Source organism: Amia ocellicauda, chromosome 15, assembly GCF_036373705.1.
Source record: "Amia ocellicauda isolate fAmiCal2 chromosome 15, fAmiCal2.hap1, whole genome shotgun sequence".
NCBI classification, from domain to species: Eukaryota; Metazoa; Chordata; class Actinopteri; order Amiiformes; family Amiidae; genus Amia; species Amia ocellicauda.
The window spans coordinates 7,924,502-7,950,741 of record NC_089864.1 but is presented as its reverse complement, the minus strand read 5'-3'; the positions used below and the strand labels follow the sequence as shown (position 1 = coordinate 7,950,741).

The 26,240-nt window shown below is 39.5% G+C and overlaps 1 protein-coding gene across 4 annotated transcripts in view; it reads right to left on the bottom strand.

The window, feature by feature from the left end:
• Positions 1-26,240, bottom strand: part of magi2a (membrane associated guanylate kinase, WW and PDZ domain containing 2a) — a 283,670-nt gene that overhangs the window by 177,115 nt on the left and 80,315 nt on the right. For all 4 annotated transcript variants that reach the window (XM_066687156.1, XM_066687157.1, XM_066687159.1 and 1 more), the window contains exon 2: positions 7,796-7,912. In XM_066687156.1, the coding sequence (XP_066543253.1) occupies positions 7,796-7,912 (117 nt within the window). The remainder of the gene's footprint in view (positions 1-7,795; positions 7,913-26,240) is intronic.

Below are 26,240 nucleotides of genomic sequence, written 5' to 3'. Positions count from 1 at the left end.
TGAGCTCAACGTGATTCTTTCGAGTCAGATTTTGAAGACGCATTTCTCTGAGGGTCCAGACTGGTTTCATCCCTTGTGAACCTGCCTCTTTCTTACACCTGCTTTCCACTGCCGGGAAAACCGAGTCCTTCCGTTCAGTGAGGCTATGCACATCGATGTCCTCGAGCAATGTGTTTTATTTCATACCTGATTCCCGTTCCCCTTCCACAGAGACTGCCCCTGCTTCGCTGAGTATATCAGACACTTCCAAGACCAACAAAGTGTTTGCAGTTCAGTTTATTCATCCATATAGGACTGTATCAATATTCCACACAAACTTAAGCGCCAAGGATTTTTGTATACAAGAGAAAGGCAGGTTGCGAGGCCAGATCCTTCAATAGATATACGTTCTGGCAGAGATACGAAACAAGGCAAAAACACGTCAAGTTGATAAAAGTCTTCCGTTGTGTAATGGCCTTTACAGACAGTTTAAGTCAAACTGAAAGCAAATACAAAACAAAAACACAACATCAAAGCACTGCCGTCAAGCGCAGGATTCCTCATCAGGATGCATCAGCATTCCTTGCACAGGGTTCCAGATAAACACGCTTAATTGTGCATCACTTCAAATTACTGGAATATCCTTTGGGAGGTATAGAAACCATTTTGCCGCCATTACAAATGTCAAAACAAAGAGGAAGCAACACAATGTAATCTGTCCGACACTACCACTAGACTCCGCACTCAGATTTTCAGTTGTTTTGGGTTCAACAGTTTGAAGCTTCTCATTGTCACATCCATGTACTTGTATTATATCCAGTACAGAAACTAGGTGTTGATATTGGAAATCGTCTGGTTGGAGGTTATTACATGTCTCAGTAAGGGTACATGCCTGGGACGGAACAATTCAAATATTTAAAAAGCTGGTGAATTCAAAAGAGGACAATTAGCTCATGCATATTAATGTTACAAAGAAGCTGAGTACATTTTAATTGGTCAGGGTTAGAGTTTAATTAACACATCTTCATATGGGTTTAATATTGTTTTTTTCCTCCAACCGTACGGATGGAGCTTGATATATAACAGCATTTACAGATACAGTCACTGGATTGTGGGTTTTTGCAATGTTTTTGTCACACTTCCAGAATATAATTCCTTCACAATTATATTTCGTTGTTAATGATGCGGCCTTATAACATTTCTTCTTTACTCAGCAGATCCGGGTCACAGATGCCTGTGTGACTTGTGGCCATATTAACGCTCACTAAATATGTTCCCAACATCTGCGCATCTCAGAGCGAGGCTGGGCTCGGCGTGAACATCACAGGAATGATTTCCTCAATTCAGGAAGATTAAAGGAGGAAATCTGCGTTAAATGTTTCCGAGATCGTGCATTATTGCACTCCCACGGAAAGAGAGGGAAAAAAAGCAATTCAAAAGGCACATGCAAAAAAAAAAAAGAGGAAATGAATATTGACATGGAATATTTGAAAGTTTTCTTTCCTTTTTTTGAAGGAATCCATCGTGCTTTGTGACAAAGGCAGGAGCTCGCCTCTTTGTTGTCATGGAAACAAACAGCTGCGGATGCTCTCTGGGACGGCAGGTCTGCGGCTCCCGGCATCCTGGGGCTTATCTGAGTGTCTGGGAGAATACCAGCGTGGCAGGCAGATAGGAGCCAGAGATCAGCATAGGAAACAACTGATGAATAGCTGGAAGAAGCGCCCGGCTCACCTTTACTGAGCGGCGGAAATTCGGCAGGTGTGATGAGACCGAACGCGCAATGCACCGGGAAAGGCAAAGGGGATCTTAGGTGGCGGAGAGGATGATGTCATGATGTCAAAGCCATCCTTCTCGGCTCAGGTACCCTTTTGGTTTATCCAGGTCGATTTATGGACGACTCTGAATGGAAATGGTCTGAAAGAATATCATTTAAAAGCCATGGGATAGGGATTTAAATGCTTACTATGCTTGTATTTATTTATTTTATGTATTTTATTTTGTTACAAAGCTGTAATAAATCACAATGCAGCAATACACACTCCGTTCAACTATTATAGCATGGAAGTGGAGTATTAAATGGTGAAAATCAATCCAAAATTAATATTAAAACGAGCACAGAGAAAGCACAATAGGCAGCGAAAGGCCTCACTTGGGAACGGATAGTGTGTATGAATTTCATGCACAACTGGGATTCTCCAGATAAGAGGCAAAAGGAGATTAATAGGCTTGAACACAAGATAATATCTGTAGTTGTCAAGATCTGTATTACATGGATCTTCAGTACTGTTAATGACTGGAAAAGGTCCCGGTCCGGTCCCTTCATTGTGCTTTTAGTGCATATGGTTTCACTGCTATTACCATCCTTTCTTACATCTACTTTCTATTAAACTCAGATCTCTGTGTGCGGGCGCCGTGGGAATTGTTACACAAGATCAAAGTTACTGACACAGAAGTACACGACTACATCTGGATAATAAATTGCCTCATAATCTATTCCTGCTTTTCTCTAAATACACAAAATGCATTCCGAGTATGTGTATATGAATCCCAAATGATTGTGAATGTAAAAACATGTAATATTAATAGCCACAATAGTGCTGTGACTGATTGCTATAGGTAGACTTTTGATCATGACCGATTACAGAGCGGCACCTGCTAAATAGGTACAGTTGCCTCCAGATGTGTTCATACTCTTGATTAATGTGTGTTTATAAATATCACATATTCTATGTCTATATATGTATAACTGAGAGTCTTACATTTGTTTCGTGTTTTGATTTATTCAGTCAACTTCATGCTACCGATATGAATGTGTTTCCTCATGAATCCAGTCGGACAAAGAGATAAAAATGCCCTGCAAGGTAACCTGTTATTTGCCAGGTTGGTTGCTATAACCCAAGCTGAACCCCATCCTAGACTCAGGAGCTCAGAGTAATCGCATGTGTCATCGGGAGAGAAACAGCTGGTTGAAGAGGAGAGATGTCACTCTGATGGAGTGAAAACGAAATCTGTTCGCAGGGAATCCTATAGAGAAACCACTTAAGAATCCAGTCAACAGTTTTGCTTGCGGATGTCTGCGATGGTTCACTGATAACCTGTGGAGCCATTTTGTAGCGGTGGTTGATTAAAGATGAACTATGAAGGATGGACCGCATCCCGGTGTTAAATTGAAACTGTCACGTTCATCTTCCTACGGTATTTATCCAATAATCTATCATCTCACACATGCTACTCCCACACCGTTACAGCAGTTCCAAACACCCGTGTACAGCTCCTCCATCGGAATAGGAAAAACACCCAAGAAAATCCCCAAAATAAAATTAGAACTGTCTTATAATTTACATGCCGTGATCAACATCGCCGTTATGCATGTACGTCATAGGTTTGGATTTGTGTCTTGTGCTAAATTAGTATGCATAGCTTTAAGTTTGGTTAAATTATTCAGAACATCCTTAATTATTAAAAACGAAACAGAAGGAGCTCTAATGTTTGTAAAACTACAGTGTTTTTTTCCCTTTGGTTTCTGACCTTAGTAAGAGACACACTAATCACCAGTGATGGTAGTCTAAAATACTTAAATGAGAGGTTAAGTAGCTCTTATAGAATTAACCACTATTTAAAATAATTGCATGCCTTAGCCTTTCTACAATTTCTGTTTCCTGGCAAATCTAGTATAATTTAGTGTTTAAAAAAAAAAACTTGAAGCTCGAAGTAATGAAGATTAGTGGTCGACCGTATTCTAGCTGCCACATCCAGTTAGACAGCGGTGAACTTATTGGCTTGTGCTAATCAGTGTAAAGATAAGAAAATTAAAATGGCCTTTTCATTTTGTTTTTGGTTAACATGTTTTAATGAAATGTAAATCCTGACACAGTTTTAAGTCCAGATTTTCTTAGCTTAACGCCTGTAAAAACATCTCCCGGGTGACTGGAGTAAATACTGTACGACTACAACTACAACGACCTTGTAATACAATGAATAAACGCAATATGGATCAAGTATAGTGTGTTTTGTCTTTCATTTGTGTCCCATACGAGATTGTGTTTTTCTTAACTCTTGTCACAAATACACAATGTGGGTGGAGGTGGGACAATAGCCACTATGATTCGCTGTAAGCAAAGTTAGCTCAGACACACATCAAGGCCACAGTGGGTTAGGAGGGGAAAGGCTCATGTCAACCAATCAGCTTTTCCCAATGCCTGCTACACTGACCAATCACATGCATGCATTACGTTCCTGATAAGAGTTGTCCATGGTGCTGGATATGTTGTGAAATGTACATCTATCCACAATATGTTTATTGCAACTTCCCTAAGTATTGAGAACTGGATAATACAACATGCAGTCATCGAGAGAATCAGTCGCACATTCTTAGGATATCTGTGACAGAATTCATATTTGTTAAGGCAGTGAAAAGACTTCTCACATTCCACGATATATTGAAATGATCCTATTTCTGTTTTCTCCCGAGAGACTGGAATCGAGTCAGCTGCACGGATGGTACCACGTGTCACTCGCACATAAGAACAAAGACGGTTTTGTCAAGGACCAAAACATACATTCGTTTTTTACTCTTTTTACTCTGTAGAAACTTCAATCGATTCTCAAACTTAGGACAAAAGTCAAAACAGACACCAGCTGTGAAAAGGGATTCTGTTACTTTTCCTCGTATTAAAAATGTAAATTTTAACATGCCTTTGAGCCTTTGATCATCCCATTTTCTAAATCTTGGGCCCTGTGGGCTACTAAAATGCTAGTGTGGACATCAGTAACCGTTAAAAGGAGCTCTGGCAGGACTGCTGACTCACACAGGGGTCTGCTGTAGCTTGGCCCTGTTATTTAACATGCTCGTTCTTGACCAGAGGGAAAAAGGCTTCATGACTCAATTCTGTAGAAATGTTCCTTATATGAACACAATTAGTGTGTGTGTGTAGGTGGGTTGGGTGGGGGGGTGGGAGTGATTGTGCCATTAAAAATATGCTTTGCTGTTGCCAAGCAAGATGTGCTTATGAGACAATGACCCACCAAACCTCTTTCATTCCTCCTGTGATCTAGAGGTAGTGCTTATATGTGCGCTTGGACAATAATGAGATGCAATAATGAGAGCTTGTTATGTTGTTTTCTATTCATAATCACATTTTCTTCTTTTAATTAAATTGCATATCCCATACTATATACATTGGTATAATAATTGACCTTATCCAGGTGAGGGCACGTGATAGATTTGTTATATGGTTTTTAATAACAGAACACAGATAATGCCCTGATAAAGCCTTTTGTCTTCAATGCGGTTATAAACAAATGGTTCATATCCAGGCCTCTTAATACACCAATACCCATTTCCCAATGCAAATCTGTGTAATTGCACATTATGCTTTTGTCTAAGTATGTCACAATGTAGGTAGCCTACAAATGGTTGCAAACAATGTTAGCTTCTTCAGACGTTATATGCCCAGAAATGCAGTTGCATTTAATGCAATGGAAATGAATTCTTCCCTCCCTGCTTTTGCCAGGACTACACTCAAATCAGATGGCATCGGTTTTAACGTAAAAGCTTGAAAAGGTGTTCCTGTTGGCATCCTATGCAGCGTTGAGCTTCTAAGGTTATTATTTGCTGGTCAAATGAAATGATGTTCTGTTGTTTTTTTTCCTCTAAGTGAAAAACACAATGAATGCGTTGATTTAATTATGTGGAATTTCCACTGCGATGTTCGAGCACGGATATAATCAAGCTTTGATTAGTAACTTAAATCAGGCCGAGATTATCATCATTATTTTTGCATTAATATCACTCCTCTTAGAGGTTTAACATATGCCTTATTATAGAGAAATGGGAGAGATACTTCAATTACACTGATTTTACAAGTTCTTAAGGACCATTGAAAGTCTCCAGAACTTTTCTCTTTCACAGCCGCGTTGCCCTGACTGGTGTGGTCTATGGATGGCACTATGAAAAAGTCACGTCTGGGGGTCCGACAAATTTTGCAGACCCCCGGTCGTGAATTTTTAGTAGTGCCATTCATAGAAGAACCATTCGTTTATTACTGCATTGAAGACAAAAGGCATTATATATTAGACATGTTTTGTTTTGGTCATGGTTGTTGTTATTCTTGTATTAACTGATCATTTTATTCCATTGTATTTGTACAGATCATAAGAGAAGCATTGTTTTGCGACGGCTTATTGAATGCTGGCCATCTATAGCGTTTGCCATGCATAACCGTGCTTTGCAGCAGAGGAAAGATCCAGATTTAGATCTAGTTTAGGTTTTACATCAAAATGCAAATGTATTTCCAAACATATCTTGTTTTCACTTTTAAATGTATGTTTATCTAGCCTCGTTCAGCGCGGCATTGTGTGGAAGCTGCCGTGTACACTTTTGCTTTGATAGTTTCATTTTACACTGCCTTTTAAATTGATGATATCTCCTGCATCGCTATCATTTTTTCTTGCAGATGGAGAAGGGGGAAAAAAAAAAAGTGTATTTAAATTCAGCTAGTCCTACATCTCCTGATTATAAAGTGGAGTCAGGCTGACATTCAAAAGTCTCCTCAGTTGGCTTTTATAAGGACAGGAACATCAGTCTGCCTTTATGGATTCAAATGAAATTATCAATATCGCAGATCTGGAGTTTCTAACGGAAGAGCACTGTGACGTCTCAGATTGTTGTTTTTTTAACAATGATTTTACATTCGCTTCAGGTGCCCAAAGAAGTAATCAAGCTTTGATGGTCAGAGTCTCTTTTACACTCTCAGCTCGGAGAAACAGATCAGTATGCAATCCCTCAACAAGTGAAATGCAATCATGCAGCTCTTTGGAGAACTGAAATGCAAGCATGTGTACTAAAAATATACCCACATCAATATATCTTTATTACTGGCAGAGACAAATTCAGATTCAGTTTATTTTATCCCAATGACCTTTACATAAAAATGAGGGATTTTATCAGCAACCCTACCAGTCGGATGGAGCCGTTGCTCGCTTAATTCCTCACAATGGGGTTCTTTAATTCTGAGCTCTGTGCAAGTGTTTTTCATGCCTCTCCTCCTTTGATAACATTTAAATGGAATCAATATACAACAATAGTAATATACGATAATTCTCCATTTTAGAAAGCAGCCAAGGCCAATATAACACTTAGACAGATCATTATTTCCTATGCTAAGGACTTTTTTTTCCCTCACAATCTTCAAAACCTGCTTGAACTTATCACACACAACACGGAGCCTCTTGTAAAGAGTTTTCTTTATCTTTTATTCCCTCTGTATACAGTGCACCAGGAATAGCATGCCAAGGAAATAATATTTGTATTGCTGTGGAGAACGCATTTCCATAATGTATTCGCGCATCAAGCAACAGAATTAGACCCCTCTAGCATTAGCTGCTAGTATCGGGGAAAAAATAAAAGTAGAGGCAAAACACATGCAACAAAACTTCTGTGGTGTTAATACTTTGAACATGTGTAGCGCAAAGCAAATATATTTAGGACATGCTGCATAGGAAGTGATTTTATATTAGTTATATCAAGTACTTCTGCTTTCAGTGTACATTATACAAAAATAAGCCAAGGGCATCGGAATTCAGAAATATATATCCTTTTGGGACTAAGAGACTTTGCAAGGGAAAATAACAGGAAGGGCAAGGAATAGTATAGTACCAAAGAGCTGTGGAAAAAGAAACAGCTCAGTTCAGAAAGAATCTGACGGTTAAACATGTGTTACAAAGCCAAACATATATGAAAGCTTCACACCAGGATCAAAAGCAAACCTGCGTTACGAAATAAAGGAAACAGGACTGAAACCCCAGATGTACTCACATGGCACTGTGCGGAGGTAGAGGTTATCCCGAATGATCTGCTGAAGCTCGTGGTCGACTGACCCCTTCTGGAACCGTAAATTGAGGTAGTGGCGAAGGTCTTTATCAACTATGCCCCCTGCACAGACAATACAAAATAGATCCAATTGAGAACTGCAGGTAAGAGGAAAACTATTTGTTACACTTAACAAAACTAGAAACAAATGCATTTTGTAACCATGAGGATAAACATATTATTATTAGTAGTAGAACTGCATGCCCAGAGTGAGATTTAACCCTACATTTTATAAATTAAATATGCACATTAACATAAAGCAAAATCTAATGAGCTAACTCACAGCAAATGAAACAAAAAAGGAAATGTTTGCCTATGTAGATGTTGACAAGCTTGCTTCCTTGCTGCTGTTTGAAGGTTGTGGCTGAAGCACTGACAGAAAAGACCCTCTGTATAAACATATCCTTAGTTGTGCCGAAGTTTTGAGAGTTCTGACTTTTTACCTGCATCACTTTATTACCAGGAGTGTCTTAGTTTCCTACACACTCAGCAAGATCCATGCTAACTGAATGACTTATAAATCTTGCTGACACTGGTGCGATGGCAAGGTTTCGTAACTTAATTGCACGCATCACAAAAGGGGTGATGTGCTGATGACAGATCTTTTGAACTGAAACATGTTTCTGTTTTGTCTCCCTCACCCATTTTTTAATGAACGCAAGAAAGAAAAATGCAAGCAAGTCCAGTAGTGCTGTTCCCCTTTTGTAACGTGTCCTGCCACAACCCCAAATCCGTAGTCATTAGATACAAATCCTCTTCACTGCACACAATCGCGCCACTGCTATTATTCCAGTGCTAAACAAATGATGCCCACCAACAGGACCTTAATACAAGGACATGGCTCTATGCCACTCTTGGGTCACCACCCTGATACGACTGCTGCCCAACTGGACACAGTTGAGTTGGCAAACTCTGAGTGTAATGACTACTGTTCCATAAGTGTCAACACTAGCTTACTGTCCTCCATCAGGAGACCAGGGACAACCCAAAACTCAAGCTAGATTAAGACAAGTTGGACATCAGAATATAACAGGACCTCCGAGTCTGGGAGCCACAACAATTGCCAGTGGAAAATCGGGAAGGTGTAGGTTTTGCAGATGTCAGCATAGGGAGCTCCACAGAAGTGGGTCAACAGCACGGAGACACTCCTGGTTGAGCAACTTGTGCTTTTCAAGCCACTGTCTGATCTGCTGATGTGTGGGGCCTCTCTGACCACCCCAATAATCAATCTGGAGGTCCTATCTTTATATTTAAAAAAATCGCTGATGAACAGCTGTCAATGTGTCTGCCAGTCCATAGTGTGGCTAATGTTCAAGGTCAACGCCAAGGTGCCGTTAGCTGCTTCCATTATGTTTTGGTGAAGCCAAATGAAAGCTAGCATGCCCAGTTATGGAGGTTCAAGATGGCATTACCATCTACCTACCTACCATTGTACCTCTCAATGGCAAACTGCATTATTGCAGGTTTGCTAAACTTGGTTTGCCAATCACTCATCCTGCATCTGGGCAGTGTAGGAGCTGCCAGGACTTGTGTGTCCAGTGACCTCTATGATCCAGTGTCTCTTAGCCTCTTCGGAGAAGCACCTCCACTCTCTCCTACCCAAACTTCTGCAAGCGTCTGGGTGGGACACTGACTGTTGAATGGGGAAACTTGGTTGTTTTAAAGTAGGAGTAATCAAATTTGGACATGTTTTGACCTATAGACATACCTTCTTTCCACTAAAATAACATGCTGTTCAGAGGAAGGGCAACAAGATAATTGGTAATAAATAAGCCACTTGCAATTGTTTCTTCTTCTGTTCTCTGAAGTCTGCTGCCCCAATTCTCCAGTGTATCAACATGCTCGCTCACATAACAGAGCTACTGATGGTGAACATGGCAGTTTCACTTCAAAGAATGACTTCTATCTGGGATTTTCTTACATAATAGCCCTCCAAAAGGTGATCTGTTAGTTACTGCAGTGTGTTTTCAATGTATTTAACGAAGCACTGACACTGAACTCCAGGACACGATCACGTATGGATGGGTTATCTTTCGAAGCGCAGGCATGGCATTCACGGGCAGATTCAATGTGTCACGCAACAGCCTCTACAATTCACCGCCCATTTTCAGCCATGACACCTGAAACACCTGGGCTGGGCTGGGTTAAGGTTTTGTTTTGTAATTAACTAAATTAAATAAAGAAGGTGAATGGTTATTAATGGATAACTACACAACTAGACAATTACACTATTCAAAACTATTGAGCAGCAATAGGATCAATTTAAGACTTTACGTTTAAGAATATAAATCTAAAAGGAGAGTCTCTTCTGCAATGACTTCCTGTGAACATACACAGACCTTCCCACAATGCTTTGCCTTTTCCCCCTTCACACGGCTGAATGACATGTCAAGCCCTACGATCTCCTTAGTTTGGATGATGCTGTAAAACATATTTTTTCCCCTGTCTTTTCATGGAAACAGAACAGAGTATAGGGCATGAATTGTGACACGATAAATGCATTAAAAACACAAGGAATGTATCAAGCTGCAGCCAGACACATGACTACCCAAAGCCAATGACTCTTGGAGGAATACCAACAAGGATTGCATTCAAATTGTAAAAAAAACCTAATAATAATCCCAATAATGGCCTTGTACCAAACAGCTTCAAGGCAGAATTCAAGGGAAACATTTCAATGGACTCTAAAAGTAGCAAGCAGCAAACTGTAGATTACCGCCAAGTTTTTTCTATCTTTTGTTTCTTGCTATTGTTGTATTTTTGTGGAAAGCTGAGTTAAAACACAAAGAAAACAAAAAACAAAAAAACACCTTCACAAGTTTTGCAGAAATAAAAATAAGCAGAACACTGCCAGGCACTTGTTATACTGCAAACAGGGAGGTAAACAGGACCGCCAAGCCACCTCTGCTTCAGACAGAGATAAAAGAAGTGGGACCCTGTCTTTTCAAAGGGAAATGTAACATCCTTTCTTCCCTCCTTTTTAATTGTAGGGGAAACGCAATAACAACCGAGAAAACATGAATAACAGCGAGAGAGGTGATAGTTCCTCCCATTGTACTTCATTCCTGACAAATATATACACAGTGGAGATGGTACAAAAAAAAATTGCATTCTTAGAGTCACCCTGACAAAGGCATAGTGTTATAATGAAAGCTTGCAGTTTGTTTCCAGCACTTTAAACAATTGGCTCTGATGGAATGACAGCGTTTCCTTATTTTAAATATAATTGATTTTTCTCTACTCAATGTGTAAAGACTAAATTCCTCAGTTTTATAGTTAAATAATAATAATTTAGTTTCTAGCACTAGAATTGATCATGTATGTAATCTCTACAGCTATACAGAGAGTCCCTTCTCTTGTGCTCTGTTTATTAAAGAAGGCGTTTCTTATATTAATTAATTGTCTCTTTTGGATCATAAAAGTACTATTTAAGACCGAAGATACTTTCCCTCGCTGCTGTCTCTTGCTCTCAAAGAATGTCAACATCAAATATTTAAATGTTGCCCAGCTGATACTGTTTACAGGAGACCACATGCAAAAGCCACGAGTCCCTCGTTCCCTGGAGGACTGCGCTTTACGCTGCTCTCCAATCAAACCCTCTGCCCTTCAGAGCTGATCGATGTACAGAGCGATCACTTCTATATTGGAAAATGTGTTACCCTTGAATAGGAAGGAGGCACGGCCGTCTCCTGAACATTTGGGGATCAGTGGCGGCTGCTGCACTTCCTGCACGGCAGCAGAACCTTTGTACTATGGCATTAACAACCCCCCCCTTACAATTCAGCAGGTCACAGTATATGTTGAATGGTTTCAAGGCAATTTGCTGTAAATATGTAGTCTCAGCAAAAACGGGGTATTTGGTAGGAAAAAAGCAAAACACTAGTGAAATAAAAAACATTTTTAGATAAAACAGTGGATAAAAACAAATAAAAATAAATGCAGGTACAAGTACTTCATTATTTTCAATGTTTTTTGGAACACACAAATATTTGTAAAACCTTTTTTTTTTTTTTTTGCCATTGATAATAAGCCTTTATGAATAAAACATATTTGTTTTCTGGATTTCTAAAAGATCTCCCATCCTTTCCACTTTCTCCACTGCAAATATATTCCAGCTAAGGGATTTTAAAAGTAAAATAACTGAAATTCTCTGGTTATCTGTCTATTGTCTCATTTTACAACGTTTTTTTTTTCTCCCAATATAAAGATAATTCCTTTTTGCCTTTTTGGATTAAAATGTCCTCATTTTAGCAGGCATAACATATTCGATTTTCATTTTCTGTGAAGTCTGGCAATATCCAAACGCTCTACAAGATTTTAATTTCAAACTGCACACTCGAGAGACCCAGCAGCTCATATCTATTTAATTAGCAGCATTTAAAACATCTTGAATTCAACGCAATGGAAAAAAAAAAAACATTATTAAAACATAGCACATTTGTAACTCCTTTTGCTTTGATTCTCCTTAATGACACACATGCATCTTTCACAAAAAAGCTCCACTGTTTCCAATTGTCAGCCTGAGGATGCACAAGTCACAACATGCAACGTGAAAAGAGCAAGACAAAGTCAGACAATGGAGAGGTAGTACAATAGCCTTCACATGCATTCATGCATCCCAAGTCTGAAGCACAAATCACATAATCTTTCTACTCTCATTTCATTATTATTAATTTACCAGGAAAAAACACACAAACAAACAATGAAAACCCTTATTCTGCAACTAAGCCTATTTAGCTCTCGCCACCAAAAAAAAAAAAGACACACACACACAGACAGGCACCCACTAGAGACTGAGCTCTGCTGCTAAAACAGCTATCACAAAAGCTGTAACAGCACCTCTTTGGCAGTTCTCACAGATGTTCTGGAAGGCGAGATAGGTCTTTGCTCGGCAGGTATCCCCCAACTGAGCTGCTCACTCTGTTTTCTCCAGCCCTACAAATAACCCGGCTCTTTTTCTCCTCTGTCTATCTACGGATTAACAATGGATGGTGGCAGCATCCCCTTTGCTGCTTATTTAATACGAGACTGAAGAGAGACAAGAGAGAGGAGACCGTTGGGAGGCAACAGAAGAAGAAGAAGGCTCAGCCAGCGGGGGCCTATCAGAACGAGCTGCCGATTCTGATTGGCTCGGCCGGATGAGAGGTCTCGCAGCTCCCCCTATCTGCCTCTCACACCCCTGCACTCCCACTCTCGCTGAGTGTGATATAGATGCTTTCTGGCGTACTGCAGAAACGCCAGCTTTCCAGCAACAGATGCACTCTGTTAACTGGCATAATCTGAAATCATTCACTTTATGGAAACAGAATTGACATGTGAAAACGTGGGAAGGCACAAGTATACCCAGACAGTGTGTGTGCAGGCCTGTTTGATGGGATTTGAGTTGTTATTTATTTTTTAAACGGAGAAGAAAAAAACAACAACACAAGCCTTTAGGCGGTTTTGCCTATTTTTAACTTCTGATATGTAAAGGCCATGCATCATTACATCAAGTCATGGCTGAGTTACATAATGATGCCGTGGGTTCCTGGTAATCCTGACCATGCAAATTATAAAGCACCAGAGGTGTAATGATTCAGATATCAGATACCAGCAGCCATTCTTTGACGTGAAGGGATCAGACATTATAAACCCACATCTTGATATCCCTCTGATATTATTTCAGTATATTAAGTCCGAGTCCGAATTTTACTTCGGTGACTAAAAAATAAAAGTAAAGACACACACATGCACACACACACTGCTGAAACTTCTTTAGCTTAGAAGAAATGTTTGTTTGTGTTGTTGTCGTCATTTGACAAACCGCCTATAAAACAATGCTTTTTAAATGGCACTGTTCTCGAGCCGAAACCAAGCTCAGCGTGAGAACCTGTGCTCTCATAAAGATAAGCTCCTCTTAGACCATTCTGGATGTCTTCGATGCCACATGCTTTGTGGGGCAGATTGTCTCGGAGACCTGAGCTCTGAAACCCTGCTCCCGAAGAGACACAGGGTCTTCTGGGTTTCATTCCAGCTGAGCTCCGAGTTATTTAATTGGCCGCGTGATTTGCTTAATTAGCGCAGATTAACACGTTTTACACGTCTCATAACACTACGCTTGTGAGGTTCTCGGTATAATCTGCAGGACTGGGATTTTCCAAGCCCCTTGCTACAGACCCTTATGCCATAATGACCAGAGGCAGTGAACCAATACCTCCTTAAAGCACCATCGTGGTGGAACGAGCTGCCCACGGGCATTAGACCAGCATGGAGTGATACCACCTTTCCACCGTTCCTCAAAATGCACCTGTTTAAATCCCACCTGGGAACCTTTCTAATTATATCTGAAATGCTTTGCCTTACTGAAATGCACAGATTAATTTTTATAGTGACAATATGACCCTGGTAATGTTGTGTATGAAGACATCTGTTTTTTGGGGGAAAGATATAGCACTCTAACATTCATTAACTCTATGACTGATTGTATGGGCGATGCAGTCACATGTGACATCTTACGAGTCCCACACAGAAGCCTGACGTAAGATACTGTTTGTGAAAGCACCGCTGCAACCCATATTGCACTTTCCCTCGACCTCTACAAATACACTGCTAGATTAACAGCCTACCCAAGTCCAACTACAGTTTCTGCTGTAAATTAATCCAAATCGGTGTTTTATGGAGAGAGACGGAGGCACTAAAGATCCATTTTGCATTTAAATGTTGCTTTAACTTTACACTTATTCTTGGACGTTAGTCACCAGAATTCAGGCTTATATCCAGTTTTTACGACATTAAAGAATATGTGCGAAGAGGGAGGCCAAAAGTGCCTTGAGCGCCACGCAGTTTCTTGCCATTGAAAGGTACATTTTGATCCAATTAAATTGTAGCACCAGCTGTGACATTTTTTTTTAATGTATTTATGTTTTTCACGGAAGGATGTTCTCCTGTTTCCAACAGCAATTAAGATAATAAATGTTACAAATGATATAACAGATGTATCAAATCTCCAGTAACGTCTTTTATTCAAGGATAGGGTAAATTATCGGTGGGGAAATTGAGACATATACACATACACATGCACATTGGTTTATGCCTTTTTTATCTGAATTCAATGAAACTTGAATTTTTTTTTTTTTAAATGTCTAGTTTTTTACCTGAAGGCAAGAGCACTACAAAGCAGGCTTTGTGCCAAAATATCTAACATGAAAGAAGTGCATAATAAAACGCAATAACAGTGCCACACATTTGTAACAAAGGATAAGAGTGGGAATAGCAACATGGCAGCAGGAAATTTGAAATTCTGGATTATTTGAAATAAATCTACGTGCACTGAAATGATAACCACACACAATGTGCTGAAGACATCCAGTGATTTCCCAAGACAAATGTATAGAAAGTATATAATCCCATCACCTTTAAACATGCCGCTTCAGTTCATATTTTTAGTTAACAACATCCAATACAAAGATCTATTTATATTACAGTTTATTACATACATAAAAATATGTATACCCACAGAATTTACATTCTACATTTAAAAGACTCATCTGTTACATGATGAGAGCTGGTGGGTCTTTGTAAGCTGGCAGATGTTCCTCCTCCAAAAGTCAATGAAGACTCAATCCAATGTTAGATGTTAGTTTTAATTTAGAAGTACGAACAGCCGCCTTTGACAAATAGTGAATCCTGCCGTGTAATAACAAAAGAGACGTTCTTTTGTAATGACATACACCACTGGTGGCATCATATCAGCTCATATTTCACTTGTGGGGTTGTGATGGGAATGGCTTCCAATGGCAGTCCTTCTGTGACTGATGTTATATGGGATAGACATTACAAAGTTCAGTACCCCTGTAGAGCCCAGAAATGCAGCTGTCAGAAAAGAGCAGTATTATTGATGACTCAGTCACCACCTGCAGCAGCAGCAGCACGACGGGCCTGCATATGCGCTTTGAAAAATAGGTTCTACATTGAGAATGGAAAAAAAAAAGTTAAATAAATCATAACCAATGTCATTTTGACAATGACGATCACTTTACAGGCAGTTAGAGGTATGTATGTAGTTGCAGGGCATTCGTATATGGTTTATAAAGTACAGCTTACTAGTAAAAAAACAAAACTCAACAAACAAAAAATGGAGTAGACATCCCATTCAAAGGGATGAAGGTCTCAATTTCCATTTATTTCTCGGTCCTTTCAGTCTCCAATATCATGTACGCACTCTGACATTGGAGTTGGCTGCGGAGAATGTCAGATTTAAGTACTATTCACTGTAACACTACAGTAAAATCACAAATATCAATCATGAGAAACGTAGAGGTTGTTGAGGTAAATGTAAGGCACATAAAAAGGGTTATTGCTCCAATTTTTCAGATTTTATTATTTAACTCAAAACTTCTGTCTTCAGATAAACAAAGAAAGAAAATATCTGTCTTCCTGCTGTTGTATTGTTCCTAGCAGGTTCAACACCGTTTTTTGGCACCTTCGGCTCACCTTCATCAAAACCATCTGTTAGTTTCACCTACAATCCACCCTTATTGGATTGAAATGATACATCACATGGGCTCGTCTTTGTCATGAAATCACCACACACACACACACACACACACACAAAAAGGTTTGTTAAATGACAATTTGGAGAATTTCAACACGTCGGATGATGCAATAAATTTAGACTGCAAAGATATGTGTATTATGAACCTGGGTCAATATCACAAACAAGAACATTACTGCTCTGGACAGAGTTGACAGGAGCGCAATCACAATAATTCCCAGATTTAAAAGGCACACATGGATGCATTATATTAATTCAAGGCCAACCCAAAATCTGTAGAATATATATATATATATTTACATATATATATATATATATATATACATACATACAGTGTGTGTGTGTGTGTGTGTGTGTGTGTGTATGTGTGTATGAAAAAAAACACGCATACCAAAAACAGTAAAACCATTGTGAATAATATAACTGTGCATATAAGAGGGCTTATTGTGGAAAAACTTAACAGTGCCTAAAACATGTTATTAGAATTAGAAAAATTATTAAGTTCGTCATCTGAGGAGAACGAATATCGCACCTGATCCGAGTGCCACTACTATTTCATATTACAATGGTCTCCGCGATTAAGTCCGCAGCATTGTTCAACATGTTTAAAGCACACACAATGACATTACATTGTCCTGAAAATAAATTATTTCATTCTCATTAATTTAGTATTCATGTAGAGATAAACATCGCCAGACTGTGGGTCCAGTTAAATTAATTAGCCTGTAGATTTGAATAATGTAATTTCTTTAATGTAGGAGACAAATTCAGCTTTTTTTGGTCCAATTTAATAATTCATGAAAGTGTAATTAAAATAAACAGTGCGCTGCATCCGTCCTGTTTACCAGAGGGTTTGACATCTTTCATAGACATCTCAACCACATGGCGGAGAAGGTGTGTTACCAGTGTTTATTACCTGTATATAAGTAACAAGTACAAAACTTACACAGCTTCCGTTCTCTTTGGCTGAGAAAACCATGGCTACTCTGACATTTGACTCTTCTTGGCTTACTGACTTCCCTGATGAAAGGAGATAGGAGATAAAGCTGTTGACAGTGAGTTATTAAAGCGAGTACTTTTACAGAGAGCCGGGCGCATGAATCATCACAGCACGAACACCAGGACGAATTCCAACAGCAGACAATAAAATGCAATGAGAAAGGACCAATTATGGGTACACTTTATAACCATCAAGATCCATCCCCTCTGACAGCTCTACGTTGAAGTCCAAAACCAATTACCGCAAAAATGAAAACCATCTTTAAAAGGTACAATAGTCATATCCTACTTAATTATGGAGCCAGAGCAAATATGAGGTCCCTCGCTTGAAGTAGCTCAAAACCCCAATGAAATATCGCACTGAACATATTGAAGATGGCAGAAATTAGTGTTCCACTCTCGGGAATCAAAGACGATGAAAAATCCCAATAGCAATTGAGTCCTGAACGCTTTTCAGAGTGTTTAGGCAACTATATGCAGATTTAGTGAGCAGATACTGTGTCTGACATCGCGCAATTTGTTTCTGTACAATTAACCAGTGCAATTAATAAAACAGCACATTAATACTCAGGAGAAAGACTCCACACTCCACATGCTGGGTTGGCTGGTTATTAGTCAACCTACTGTACTTCTGAGCAGGCACTTATGACTAATAGAAGCAAAGGAAACCATTTCAGAATCCCCGTCTTACACATTCCAGAACATCCAAACTCAGGCACACCGACTGCCACTTCACCCACACACCCTGCCAGCCCAGTGCCAGATGGAGTGGATGAACATTCCCAGCAGATTGGGCTCCGGTGTTCAGCATCCTTCCCTTTCCTTTTGACTCAGCACTAAGTGTACAGCTCTTAATTAAAAGCACAAGAACCAAGAAAACTTCAATAACCAAGGACTCGTTTCTGACCTTTTCTTCCACTCTTTCTGAAGATGTTGGTTTGAAACGTTTGGATACCAGTCAGATCCTCTGTTTCGCTTTGCACCAGGTATGACCAAGAACCTGGAGCCTGGAACCTGGAACCTGGAGCCTTGTCATGTCTTCACTAAGAATATAATACCCAATTAAAGAAAGACAGTGACAGCACATTGGGTGTGTGAGTTCATCTGCCTTTTCTGTTTCGGTACACTGTACTCTATGAATGACACACAGCCTAAAGAGAAACCTATTAGTATTTTAATGATGACTCCGAACTCAGCTGTATGATACTAAAAGGGATAAACACAGCATGTTTTTATGATGCCCATTGTGCCTATTTGTTCACTGTAATTGTTATGCATAACTAATTTATGTCACATTCCTTCATTTCAATCAAGTACAATGATGCCCATTGTTGTATAGGCTGGTGGTTTAAATATGTTGTGGAACTGAATCAATTAATGCATGATTGCATTTTGATCTATATCTCACCATCAACATCAGCCCATATCGATCCACTGCTGGATGAAGGCTCCCCAAGATATTTCCAATTGCTTCGATCTACATCTTCCCATCTTTTATGTGGTCTTCTCTTGGGATCTATTCAATAGCTTCCTTTGTCCATCTTTGATCTGTTCTTGTCTGTCCACTGCCATCATGACCTCAACAACACATTTTTGTTTGTTCATTCATATATATATAAAAAAATACAATTTGCTGATCAAACATTACCTAGTATAAGGTTAACAAATCTTGATGCTATATTACAGAGATATCTATCTAACACAGACAAGGAATAATTCTTGTTTATGTGGCTTCAGGTAATCACATCCCTCTGCAGTCAAATCCCACATTTATGGGACATGACAGCAGCATGCGGAGTTCATCTGGCAATTGGATTTCCACATCTGATAGTCAGTACAGAGACTCTTCTGCCAACATATTCCTCTGCATTTACTTAACATGTCGCTCCCAAGTCTCCGAGGCTCGTCTCTTAAGTAGTGGAAGAATATAAATCCTCTTTTCTCCGTAGGTGCAGGCAGCATCTCCTGACAAGTCTGGGAAATCAAATGTGCGAAGGCTTGGCAATTATGTAAAGAAACCACTAAGCTGTTCCAAACTACCTACAAGTGTCATCAGTGGTAGTTGTTTGTGTGGAGATGCCACAACAATCCCCTCAGTAGACGTTCCCCGCTGCCACACTTACATGTCTTGTTTATTCTTGTATCTAGAGGATAACAGAAGTGCTTTAAATGAATCTGAATAGGAAGATTATAAACACACTAATCCCACTGCCCTGTCCGCTCTCTTCGTCCTGTCCCACTCTCCTCATTGGTGTGGGTGGGGAATATGGACAGGGCCGTTGCTCTCCCCTTCTCTGTCCCCTCGTTCTCTCCTCTATCTCCACTCACAGCTTTGAACTCCATGCAGTGGAACTCACTTCTCCCTCTCGCCTCTTCAACTGGTTCTCTGCTGTCATCCTGGTCCACTCACCACCTTCCTGGACGAACTGGGCTTTCTTCAATCCTCCCTCGCTCTGCTCCCCTTACCACCCCCCTGGGAGACTTCAACATCCATCTCCTCACTCTCCCTCCAGACCTCTCCGGTCCTCCTGCACCAGAAGACTCGCTGTAACCGCTCTCCCTCTTTACCTCCTCTTCCTCAAGAGCCTACTCCTTCTCCACTCTCGCCCATAGGTGGCGGAACGACCTTCCCACTGCGGTCAGGACAGCAGGACATCCACCTTCCAGCAATTACTCAACACACATCTGTTCAGACTGTACTTGTAATACGGCAGCCTGATCTCCTGAGCTGTTCGACACTCTTGTAATTTTCCACTTTATATAAATATGTTTCCTTAAGATCCTGCTGACTTATACATTGTAATAATAATAATAAAAATCTTGTTTTTATTTTAAGAATCTTATGCTTACCGCTTTAATGGACGGTTTTGCATACGCACGTACTTTTCAGATTTTGGCCAGATATATTTTTAAATATGTATTTCACACATCACTGTTTAACTTCACACTTTTGAAAATGCAGCAGAAAGCCGAGCCAACCACCGCGTGCAGCCAATTTTCCCTCCTTAGGAATTACACAGTTTGTGCAGAGTGCCCTGAATTTTTTATGGCCAAATGTTTTGAAGGCCACGGAGAGCTGATTGCTAGCAGGTCCCACTGAAGTACAGCTACTCAGAATTCAGAACAGCTGTCACCTCCCAGGCCTATAAATAGTTAACACCTTAGAGAAAATCTGAGCAGACTAGACACTATACATATTCAGAATATACCGATTCAATTTAGATTCTTGCATTTGAGAAAGAAGATAGTAAGTGATCTAAAGAAATAATACATTCAATGTTTGGGCTATTTTCCATTTAAAATTCTGTCACATCTTACACTGGTAATCAAATACAATGTGAGAAATAACTTTACTGGAAACCATGAGCTTCCTTGACTTCCCAGAATCATCTAAACAACCACAACAAAAATAGTACCACAGTCTTGGAATTCCATTGAAATGTAGATAAACGAAGATAACATTCAATGAGACATTCTTCCCACACGGACTGTTTTATAAATGGAATAGTTTGCAGTGCATTTTGAGATAAAGCTCCTTTTCAAAACAAATCGGTATCAATGTTTTTTTAGAAATGTGCTCGGTGTGGACATCAAAGCGTAGGGGAATATTATGGGTTTACAAACCACTCTTTCATTCCTTGCCAACATGCCCCTGGTTATTTAAGTCACTATATCTTTACAATACATAGAAAAGGTATCCGTGTTTTCTGAATTTTGACTACCACATTGAGATTGTATATAACAGATTTGAAGGTTTGCTCAAATTATGGGTGCTATACATTTATTTTGATTGGTATTGGGGCAGTCTGTTTCCAATTATGTATTGATTAAAGTGGAATAAGCATAATATCAAATAGGAAAAGAGTATATAAGTCTCACTGTACACAAAGTTTATAACCACAAGCACAGTAATAATCAATGCTATTAACTTCAAAGCATCAGCTGATCGCTTAATTAGTGCTAAAAACGATCTCATAAGGCTTAAAGGAAAATGAACAGCAAATGTGTGAATGTATTTTTTCCTGTCAATCCTTCGTGTGTCACTATAATAATAAAGATTAAAAACCTCCCAGCGCAAACTGGCAGCGAAATAACTCCAGCGCACACGGAGGTAAACCTCAGCCGCGCCGATCATTATTTAAATCGAGTCTGTATCCTAACTGCTTGAAAGTCAATCACATCGATCACTGTTAAAAACATGTGTGAAATGATTCATGATGCTCGTCCTGCTGGAACGGAGCAGCCAATCACATTAGGGAAGCCAAATCTAACGTGCTATATCCCAGAGGATAGTATGGCACTGAACTTCGGAGCCCTGGTGAAGTTTGATCCACCTTCTCCAAGGGAAAGTCCTCAGTTTAATGTTCAATGCAATTAAACCACAACTCTGCAAGTTTTACAAACACCTGCCTGAACAACCCATTTGCAGCCATCAGCCCCACATTAAACACAGTCTGAATGACAAAGCCAATAACGACTTGATTAAAAGACTGTATTCAAATGTGAGATGTGTCCATCAGCTGTGATCCACTTGTATTGTAGACCTGTATGGAGGGAGAATGATTGAACCGGTCTGCCCTGTAGCAAATCACGGAACGAGAGTGCTATTAAATACCCAGTCTGCCTCGTGAGCGATTCTCTGAAAGCGATGATGGTTTTGATGATGTTTCTAACCTTTGTTCACAGCTCTTTATGGGTGTATATTAAATCATCCCATGCCACATGTTTATAAGGCTGCGGGTGTAAATCAGAAAAGATTAAATTATCAACAAGTACTTTTAAACACATTTTATCTGCTCAGCTCTGATATTTACAGAGCGTCTGAGATCTTGCAGTGTCAGAAGACTGTAAATGTTGGAGCCGGCTTTACAAATGCCATTTAAGGTTCAACCGAGGGCACAGTTTTAATACAGAGATCCATTAGTTCTAACAATTATGTTTTTTGTGTTTTTTTTAATATATGCAAAAGGTTGTTAAATCGAATACATTATAGTGTGTCTTGTATGTATTCTATGTGGTATATCACTAATGGAGTTCAGTTTGTCACACAATGCATGCATTTAAAAGCCTGATTCCAAAAAGACAACAAGGATTGGGAAAACAAACTTCTGTAACACTACACATGTTCATATTTAAGGATTTTAGTTGCCATTAGTACAAAACAGTCTTGCAGATACAAGCTGAGATATATGTTTCAGAATTAGGAAATCATTCAGCACTGTTAGCCTTTAGGTGAATTTCTATCATGGGTAATTAATCGTTTTAAGATGTTATCAGTTTCAAGAGGCAGTGTGCTGCGAATGCAATGAATCATTCAGCTTTATCAATGCGCTGTCGCTCTGAGGAAACTTTGAGGAGTCATTTCGAATACTGCTTATCTGTGAGCAGTTTGGGCTCGAAACAGAATCTACATCCTGGCAACAATGGGGTCTAGGGAAGCAATCTCCCATTAGTGCACACAACTGAAATGATTGTTTTTTGGTTTTCGGACACAGTCTGTGTGTGAGGCAGAAAGCTCAGTGCCCTATACAGCCCATCCTCGTGTGCTGGGCACTGGCTAGAAGACCCCCGCCAATGCATGTTAAGATATGCCTTTGCATGAGCGATGAAACACAGTTAATATGTGCACACCGGCCAGAGAAACGTTTACTCTCGAATCCCTGTCAGGAAATACAACATACCACTTTCCGGGACACTGCCACAAAGAAAAACACCTTTTAAGCAGAGCTGCAAACAGTACATCCATGAACTGATTCTGCTATAGTTTAAGTTTCTTATTTGTGTATCTTGTTATACTAAACCTCCAATCTCTATGCACGAACAAGCTGAGAACAAATCAGACTTTGCATAAAAGTCACTGTTGATACAATTCAAACTTCACATCATGAATCAAAACAATACGACCTTTCTTATTATTTCACCAGCATTTTTAGTTACACATGAATACATCCATCTACATCAACAGCATTTGCGATAAGAAAATCTGTAATTGTCATTGTCAATGAAGGTCATATGTACATAACTTTCACCCACTGCCCTATATGTAAAAAAAAAGCTGTGTTATGCTAGGAAAAGGAAACAAGTATTCTGAATTTGAGCACTTCTGAGTATGAATTGAATGACATGCTACTTTTGTCAGACTCTACCGTAAAGTTATGCTTTCTGCTTCCAAATTTGCTCTACAAAAAATTAATTGAAGCTCCATTAATAGTGCTTCCTGTAATTGACTGAAAAACTACTTCTGTCAGGCTGGGCGATTTAGATGACAGTCCTTAGCTAATGCACAATGGGGTCCATGACTGTCAGTTTTTTTATAAAGATGTTTTAAAGTTATATACACACACATACATATGGTCTGACAATGATAGGACAGGAAGCTGCTTTACAATAAAATTGTATAGATATTCTTGGGTTTAAGACTCCAGTAACAATATCATTCATATGGACAGTTTCAATAGCAAGGTTTTATTCTTCAAAACAACATTCATTAGACAACAACTGAAATCTGCACCAAGTGGAAAAAAAAGCAATGAAGTCTATTTTGTTCTGTTGTCAGCTGTTTTTATGTTTTATGTGTAATTAATCACTTTGGCAAAGATTTTTGTATGAATTATCCCAGTAAGTGCAATGACAGTAGGGGATCTTGAGAATAGGTCTGATGTTTAATGTAGCATTGCACAGTCACTGTCAAACTTACTGACACCTTTAATTCCAAACAATGTGATTAGTTAATAGTTTAATAAATACCGTTGAGCTGCACTCATTTACCAGTTATTCTTTGAAGCATATTTAAAATGGAGTATGTACTTTTAATGTAATACAAAAATTGTTATTCAGGATCTAGATCATATTCTAGTAATTATTGTGTGTATTCTATATACGTCTGTCTGCAGACTGCGGCGGTGTCTCAGTCACATATGTCTCAGGTCGCAGGGCAGATTTGGTTCTGTGGGAACTCATTTAGAGCAATGCAATGAAACGGGCCACCGGGATTACAGGCTTTTCTGAGGCTGCAGGTGATTTACAATTACAAACCTCTGAAGGTATGACGGTGGGAGCACATTTCAAGTGCCAAATAAACAAACAGACACATAAATAACTGCAGAGATAAATCAAAGCCACCGTGCATCAAGAAATGCAAGATTGAAAGAGGGCTACGAATAAAAAAAACGAGACTACAATGAGATTGAACGGAGAGATCGATTGGCAAAATGGCCCCGGTGAAAATCAAAGACGGCTAACAAGTAGACAAGCTCGTGTGGGAATCCAGAGGTTTCCTGTACATGCTGCCGATTTCCTTTTTATCCATCTGGCAGTGGGATCCTTTCCATTCTCCCTCCCTTCCCTTCAACAGCAGGGACCCATGAGCCCCTTTGTAGTGAAGCTGGTGTTCAGTGAGCGGAGAGGGGACTTGTGTGTATCTCTCCACGAAAACCGCAGTGTGGGAGGGAGAGCACAAATGGAAAAAAAGGCATTTGGCAGCAGTGGTTTTAATGATGCATATCAGAAAAATAAAAAACAATCAGTGTCAGCAGCATGTGCCAGGTATAATGAAGACGTACTTAAAAACAGCACACACACACTACAATATGCCTTAAGTCTCACCCAGCAGATACATATGACTGCAAAATAGCAAGAGCCAACCGAAAATCCAATTCAAGTCAAACCACAGAGCAAAGGGGACAAACAGCTCACATGGGACACATCTCAGAGCAAACCAAGCGACGCAGAGACCCCGAGACAACTGTTAATGGACTGTGGAATCACAAACACCAACAGCAAGAAACACAATATCGCCTGCCTTGCGTGTACAACAGCTACATCATTACACACTGATTTATTTCATCAGGTAAAACCTTCCATTCATAAACATAATATGCATATTTTGGTGACTGGGTTTTAATGATGCCGTGTTGCCTTGTAAGTCATGCTATGAGTACAGCGTTAATAATTCACCCAGGCCCATTAAACAAATGTTAATACCACGCTGTGATTTGTCACTTGCCTCTGCTGGGGACTGCGGCTAAGAAACCTGTGAAGAAGGGTCTTCATTAAACCATTTAGGAATATATTACTGGCCAGGGTGCCTCTCAGTAGGTTCCTACCGTTAAGTAGTATTTGTTTAAAAAAAAAAGATTGAATTGATTATCCCTAGGGGAAACACAAGTATAAATATTAAAGCTGTACCGTACTCTTTTCAGCTTTCGTTATAATTCCAACTATTTCCTAATCCGTTCATCTTTCTTTCATGTATGTTTGTGCAAAGTGTGTTACTCTTGTTTCACACAACAATGTCTGGTAATGGTCAGATTTTCACAGTTTTAAGACAAGCTAGAAGAAGGACTTGTGCGAAACAACCTGCTTATAATTTAGCGGCTCCTCTTCTTATTAAGACTTCAAAGCTGTCTGAAACCCTTTCCATATATTGCGATACACTTAAATATGCCCCCTGTCTCACATGAGTACCAAAAGCATGTGAGTGTGATACCTGAGAAATCGTTTAAAAGCTGCACGGCTCAGCTTTCCATTTCCGCAAAACTGCAAATTTTAAAAGAGCAAATATCGTGTTTGCCATAATTTAAATCTGAATATGAAACCGGGACATGCAGAAAGTGTTCCGGCAATTAAAATATTTTTGAATTAAAAGGAAGCAATCTGGTGGGTTATTTTTTGTTTTGTTTTTAATGGTCAGGTTTCTTTTTATGCGCTTATTTTACGATGCCATAATTATACTCGCCTGCCACAGCACTCTATTTAGGATATCGAAGTCTAGAAGTGTATACAGAGCCAGACCACCCTGACATTTATAAATTCTTTCCCCACTCGTTAAGCCTGGATTTATGCATCACATATACTATA